The sequence below is a fragment of the Cibotium barometz genome, chromosome 21 (genome assembly GCF_041138505.1).
Source record: "Cibotium barometz isolate CiBa-2024 chromosome 21, ASM4113850v1, whole genome shotgun sequence".
Taxonomy (NCBI): domain Eukaryota; kingdom Viridiplantae; phylum Streptophyta; class Polypodiopsida; order Cyatheales; family Cibotiaceae; genus Cibotium; species Cibotium barometz.
This window is the reverse complement of record NC_141066.1, coordinates 5,323,534-5,329,820: the sequence shown is the minus strand read 5'-3', so window position 1 is coordinate 5,329,820 and position 6,287 is coordinate 5,323,534. Positions and strand designations below refer to the sequence as shown.

Here is a 6,287-nt window from a genome sequence, read left to right as displayed (position 1 = left end):
CATGGCAATCAAAAGAAGAATAAAAGTAATAGGAAAAACCCATGGTTGCATGTGAACAACCACTACTAAAGACAAAGGTGAGTAAACAAACTCACAAAATCTCGTGAAACCCTCTTTTGAGAAATGGGCTTAACCTGGACATTTCTTGAGAAATTTGGCTAAGGGTCCTAGTACCACCACATGGATTTGGAATCTACATACTGATGCTCATGATTTGGATAGTCATACCTCTGATTTAGAGGATATATCCCGTAAAATATTTAGCGCTCATTTTGGTCAACTAGCTATTATTTTCATCTGACTGAGCGGTATGTATTTTCACGGGACTCGTTTCTCCAATTACGAGGCGTGGCTAAATGACCCTACTCACGTTAAGCCTAGCGCTCAAGTGGTTTGGCCAATAGTGGGTCAAGAGATACTGGGGGGGGGAGGGTTGGTTCAGGGAGTACAAATAACGTCTGGATTCTTTCAAATTTGACGAGCTTCCGAAATAACTACTAAATTACAGCTCTATTGCACAGCCATCGGTGCTTTAATCTTTGCGGGATTAATGTTCTTTGCTGGTTGATTTCATTACCACAAGGCTACTCCAAAATTGGCCTGGTTCCAGAATGTAGAATCCATGCTGAATCACCATCTAGCAAGTCTCTTGGGGTTGGGTTCACTAGCGTGGGTGGGACATCAAATACACATTTTGCTACCAATTAACCAATTATTAGATGCAAGAGTTGACCCCAAAGAAATACCCCTTCCTCATGAATCTATTCTTAATCATGATCTTTTGGCTCAAACGTATCCTAGTTTTACAAAAAGATTAATCCCATTTTTCACTCTTGACTGGTCAAAATACTTCGATTTTTTAATCTTCTACGGGGATTGAATCCAATAACAAGGAGATTATGGCTGACCGATACCGCACATCACCATCTAGCCATTGCAGTTCTTTTCTTGGTAGCTGGTCATATGTATAGAACCAATTGGGGTATTGGACATAGTACGAAAGAGATTTTAGAAGCTCATAAAGGCCCCTTCATTGGTGAGGGTCACAAGGGTCATTATGAAATTCTAACCACTTCATGGCTTGCTCAATTAGCTATTAATCTTGCCATGTTAGGCTCTTTAACGATTATAGTGGCCCATCATATGTACGCTATGCCGCCTTATCCGTACTTAGCCACCGATATGCTACACAACTTTCCTTGTTTACCCATCACATGTGGATCAAGGGTTTCTTAGTGGTTGGCACGGCTGCACACGCAGCCATTTTTATGGTAAGGGATTATGACCCAACCACTCAATATAACAATCTCTTAAATCGTGGCATTCGGCATCGTGATGCTATCTATAATTTCACATCTTAACTGGGTCTGCATCTTGAATGTCCGACACACTTAAGAGATTTTTGCATACCCCATAATATTGTGCATCTTTTTCCTAGGCACAACCCCAAATAAGCGGTTCACGTATAGCTTCATGCCTGTGCATCTTTTTCCTAGGCAGAACCCCAAATAAGCGGTTGTGTAGTTACAACTGTGCGTTACAAGACTGACGAATATCCACACAGGTTTGAACTTTTTTTTTTTTTGTCACACAGGGAAGCTTAGAGGATCTTTTTACCTGTCAAACATCATAGATCATAACTGAATTTTGCAAGAGAGAAATAAAGAGTAGAGAGAAAGGAGAGAAAGAGGAGAGAAAGAGAAGAATCCCAATAACCCTAAGAAGCGCCCGCTTATATTGCTGTACAAGAATGTATGACTGAGCTTAGAGCTGAATATCCTGATTTGTCCTGACCACATTACTTGGAGCCGCCTAGATCTGCACTTGCTGGACAGCTAGAAGACTTGCATTTTGCTCCTACAGGCTGAGAACCCCTGTGTTTGGGCTTCAACCTTGATAAGGAGTCGAGACTTAACCGTAGACCTCATATTGCTTGCGTTTAGGGCTAAGGGATGCTTGGGCTAGCTGTACCAACTCTTAGGGATGCAAGAGTGTGAGGTTACAAACCACCCAAAAAAGGTGTATGATAAGAACGGATTCTGGAATTTTGTGAGTTTTGCACTCAGGTACAAGATTGTACCAAAGTCACTAATCCAGAGTAGCCACAAACCTTGATGGACCTTGATGGGTGGACTCCGGTGGTAGTATGGATGCCAGGGTTTAGGCATAGAGTATGGTCGCTGTATTCCTCTAGCCTCTTAGCTTGAGGGTGCTTTGGATGGAGTGATTCGGTGGTGAGCCGCAAGGACCTCCGCAGGAGATAAGTGGATGCTTCAACAAGAAGTTTGGCTAGATGTCTTGAGTCCCAAAGAATCACTTCATCTCAAAGCAGAGATAAATGGTGGTGTGCACATGCACAACCTCAATATATCTGTCGACGGGCATGTCTCAAGATGGGGCAAAAATTACAGGGAATTTCCAGTAGGTAAGTATGGACATTCCAGTTACAGGGAATTCCCAGTAGGTAAGTAGCCACAAACCTTGATGCGTGGACTCCAGCAGTATGGGATGCCGGGGTTTGGGCATAGAGTATGGTCATGCTATTCGTCTAGCCTCTTAGCTTGAGGGTGCTTTGGATGGAGTGATCAAGTGATGAGCCACGAGGACCTCCACAGGAGATAAGTGGATGTTTTCTGGACATTCCAGTTACAGGGAATTCCAAGTAGGTAAGTAGCCAGATGCTTCAACAACAAGTTTGGATAGAAGTCGTGAGTCCCAAATAATCACTTCATCTCAAAGCAGAGATAAATGGTGGTCTGCACATGCACAACCTCAACATATCTGTCGACCGGCACATCTCAAGATGGGGCAAAAATTACAGGGAATTCCAAGTAGGAAAGTATGGACATTCCAGTTAGAAAGACTCATCTTAATGGGCTGGCATCTTACTTTTGTCACACTTGAGCTTGAGTGAAAACAATTTTGTACACAGTTGTCATTGAAATGTTAAAACATGGAAAGTCACGTGCAGTACTTAATCAAATCATCTCTGGACTGTGTCCGTCTGCTTGACAGCTGAGACCCTTTGTATGGTCCAGCAACTGCTAGCTGCAAATCAGTCAACTCCAACACAGTTTTTCCAGTAGCTGTAGCTAGAGAGCCAAACCGTGATTGGGCTTGATCTTGCAGAGCTCCCAATGGTGCAGGACTGTGAGGTGTCTTATATCTTCCATCTCCTGCACAAGCATCAGCCATTACTACAGTAGATTAGTTTTTGGAGACTCAGACCACTTATAAATGGATGATGAAAAAAACACAACATTTTGACCACAGAAGTATAGTTCTCACCTTTTTGAATTGAGTTGTCCACCTTGCTAGATCCAAGGCGGATAAGAGTAAGAAAGATGGAAGAAAGTCGGGAAGTGCCCAGACTCGGTTGAGTAAAGAGAGGTGAGTGAGGTTTGCGGCCAAAAAATGAAAAGCAATTATGGAAATATGTCACGGCAAAGAGTACTAGCACCATCATGACCAAAAGAAAAACTGAAAGAATGCCTGTATCCTGTGTCAGCAGACCTCCCAAGGAATTTTGGAAGCCACTGTTTCTTATGACAACACGTCTCACCCTAGTTGAGGTAAATGCCCCAGCTTCCAGTAAGGCTGCACCAAGAGTCCAAGTCATGTCACCAGATCCTACTGTGATTTGGTCCTCCTTGAGATGCAACCCATTCTGGAGTAATGTAACTACATAGGGTGCCCGAAAACAATAATGCTCCACAAGGGGTTGAGCCACAACACTATCCAGGGCCTTTTTCCAGGGCTTCTCACAGAAAGCTTTCCCCTGGTCAAGCAATTTCTTAAAACCAGCATCAGGCTGAAGACCAAAGAAATTGTAGACAACAAAAAATCCTGATAATGCATAGAACTTTCCTCGAGGAATCGGTTGATGCCTTCCAAGTGCACAAGGAGGCTCAATACAATCCACAGCTTGAGGTAGCAGAGAAAACCTGGAAGTATTGACAATATCACGAACAAGAACTTCACAAGAATCCCAATCTGGCTTCCCAACTAAGGTAAATTCTGAGTGTACACCATCAATAGACCCCTTCTTCAGTATTGCATCAGGAACAGCAGCTGAAGATGATTGGATGGCACAATGAGAGCACTTGTATTGCCCTCGAAAACCTGCATGCAAGCACGGATGCTGCAGTTCTTGGCTTCGCAAGGCTACATCAGCATTGCTTTCCTGCATATAGCTCCAGAGCAGTCCCACTGATTTGTCGAAGGCATCATTGAGACCTAAACCTGCATGGGAAAACGCATAGAGATGGTACTCAGCAGAGCCAACACTTAAATTTGTCCCATATTCCTTGTGATGAACCTCTTCTGACTCAAAAGTCACTTGCAAAGAAGAACCTCCCAGGTCGAGAGCGCCAAAAGTTGATTGCCGAGGCATTTGACCTAGCCGGCCAAACTTATAATTCAAGGCAACCCATCCATAGTATGCTTCTTCAACACCAGAGATGACCTTCACCCAGCTCCTGCTGCACATGAATCGAGACTTGTTTAATATGGCCCAAGCTCTGTCAAGGAGCCACTCCGCGTCATCATTGGCCAGTTGCCGCATACCTGCAGTTGCCAACAGAAAGAGGGGAGTATTTCTGTGGTCAGATTGAGGGATTTGTGTTTCTGCCCATCGCAATAAGGGTTCAAGTGCAGCTCTAACACCTGACTCATTACTCAAGAGCTTTTGTAAACCAGGTTCAGTCTCCATTCGATGATAGGCTCGGGTTTCTTTTCTGTGCCCCCCTTTTCTGCCTGGAAAAGATACCGATGCATGTTGTTGAAAGGTTGGATGAATCACAACTGGTGATTGGTCCAGACCCGAGAAATCCCTGTAAGCCCATGCATACACCTGAACACGAGTACTGGTGCTCCCACAGTCCAAAATTATTGAGTATTGTAACATCTCTGGCTTCCAATGTAGCCTCCACCAATGGTAACCAAAGTAAACGAGAAAGACAAAAAGGCATGCCACTGCCACTGCTGCTGCCACCTTGCACCAGCATTTTGGCCTTACCGCACTGCTTTTTAAACCTTTAAGGTTATGGACTGAACCATCCCTCTGAGTGTGGTAAACTAAAGGCTTTACCTCATCCACAACCCCACTTATATTGACCACAGAAGCATCCTCCTCGGCATTCACCTTTCCAAAGGAGGTGAGATCTTGCAGGGAAATTGATGGCTGTATGGCATTTTCATGGGTGTAATCTGCCCTTACAATTCCAAGAGAAGGAAAATTGGTAGAAGACACTGATGATCCCATGCGTGATGAGGAAGAAAATGGGTTCAACGCTGCAGCAGCTACTGCTGCAATGCTTCTAAAAGCCATACTACATGCCAGGACCCAAAATCTTTGTTGAAAGCCCCTACTGTTTTGATTAAGGAGCTTGAACGTTGCAAGCCCATGACCTACAAAAAGAGAAAACCATAAGGGTGGTCTACTCAGACAAACATAGCACTAGAACTATTATACAACATGTATACATTCATAGGTATATACACCCATACATTCATGCGTATATGTATGCATAGTGAGACAAAGATGGCATACATATGTTCACGTGTATGTATATGTCTATGTTCACATATGTGACTGTATGCACATGCTAAATCAGCATTTTACACAGCATCCAAACGGTTCCAGGACTTATGATGGATTTCATCTACGAATGAGAAGCCATAAGCCTCTACTTATCATGAATCCATCAAAATGCAACGCATACAGTACACAAAACGTCAAAAAAAAAAAACAAAAAACAAAACGGTTTAAGCACCAGATCGGCAAGAGAAAACCGGCTCAACAAACGCAGACAGCATCCAGATCTGAGGGAAGAAATCAACCTGCGGGGACCAATGCCGAGGATGATCGGGTCGGCTTTTGCTCTTGCAGCGATCATTTTATAGGCATCGCCCGCAGCTCAAATTTTCGTTGGAGCTGCCGTAATAAATAATGACGTCGGGGGTCGGGTATGAAGCCGAGTGCTGTTCTACCTACACCAACTCAACCCTTCCTGCCCCTTTTTTTTTCAATAAGGGCTTATAGCTGGGGCCTTGCCAAAGCATTTATTGTTTGGGTCTTGTCTTTGAACCGCAAATACAACTTCTCATTGTGGGTACGCTAGATCATCCATTGCGTCCTCACTACTTTGTCACACCTGGATGCTCCTTGCCAAAGGAGTGATGACCGCATCCTGGCCTCACCCAAGTCGGTGGTGAAGCTGCTACCATGTGGATGGTCTAGGATATGCCATAGAGTTGGTGGGCTGAGGTTAAGTGATTAGTTCGGG

General features: G+C 44.0%; 1 protein-coding gene across 4 annotated transcripts; it reads right to left on the bottom strand.

Annotated features, from left to right (window-relative positions):
* Window positions 1–2,691: 2,691 nt before the first annotated feature.
* Window positions 2,692–6,037, bottom strand: LOC147626774 (putative apyrase 7). 4 transcript variants are annotated; one of them, XM_086815330.1, is made up of 4 exons: window positions 5,842–6,032; window positions 4,666–5,409; window positions 3,289–4,566; window positions 2,692–3,176 (listed from the first exon to the last, which is right to left on the bottom strand). In XM_086815330.1, exons 2-4 carry the CDS (start codon window positions 5,327–5,329, stop codon window positions 2,962–2,964), a joined length of 2,157 nt encoding a protein of 718 aa, XP_086671456.1. In that variant the 5' UTR covers window positions 5,330–5,409; window positions 5,842–6,032; the 3' UTR covers window positions 2,692–2,961. The 4 variants fall into 4 exon arrangements, with proteins under 4 accessions (XP_086671456.1, XP_086671454.1, XP_086671455.1 ...); XM_086815328.1 differs by having other exon boundaries at window positions 5,775–5,906; XM_086815329.1 differs by having other exon boundaries at window positions 3,289–5,409; window positions 5,842–6,037.
* Between the last annotated feature and the right edge of the window lie 250 nt (window positions 6,038–6,287).

Excerpts from the sequence above, each read along its gene's own strand:
- LOC147626774 (XM_086815327.1), bottom strand. The coding sequence starts at position 5,817 with ATGCTGTCTGCGTTTGTTGAGCCGGTTTTCTCTTGCCGATCTG. Across the intron at positions 5,410-5,774 it reads GGTTTTCTCTTGCCGATCTG|GTCATGGGCTTGCAACGTTC; the intron begins GTGCTTAAACCG and ends CTCTTTTTGTAG. Across the intron at positions 3,177-3,288 it reads GGACAACTCAATTCAAAAAG|GAGATGGAAGATATAAGACA; the intron begins GTGAGAACTATA and ends ATGCTTGTGCAG.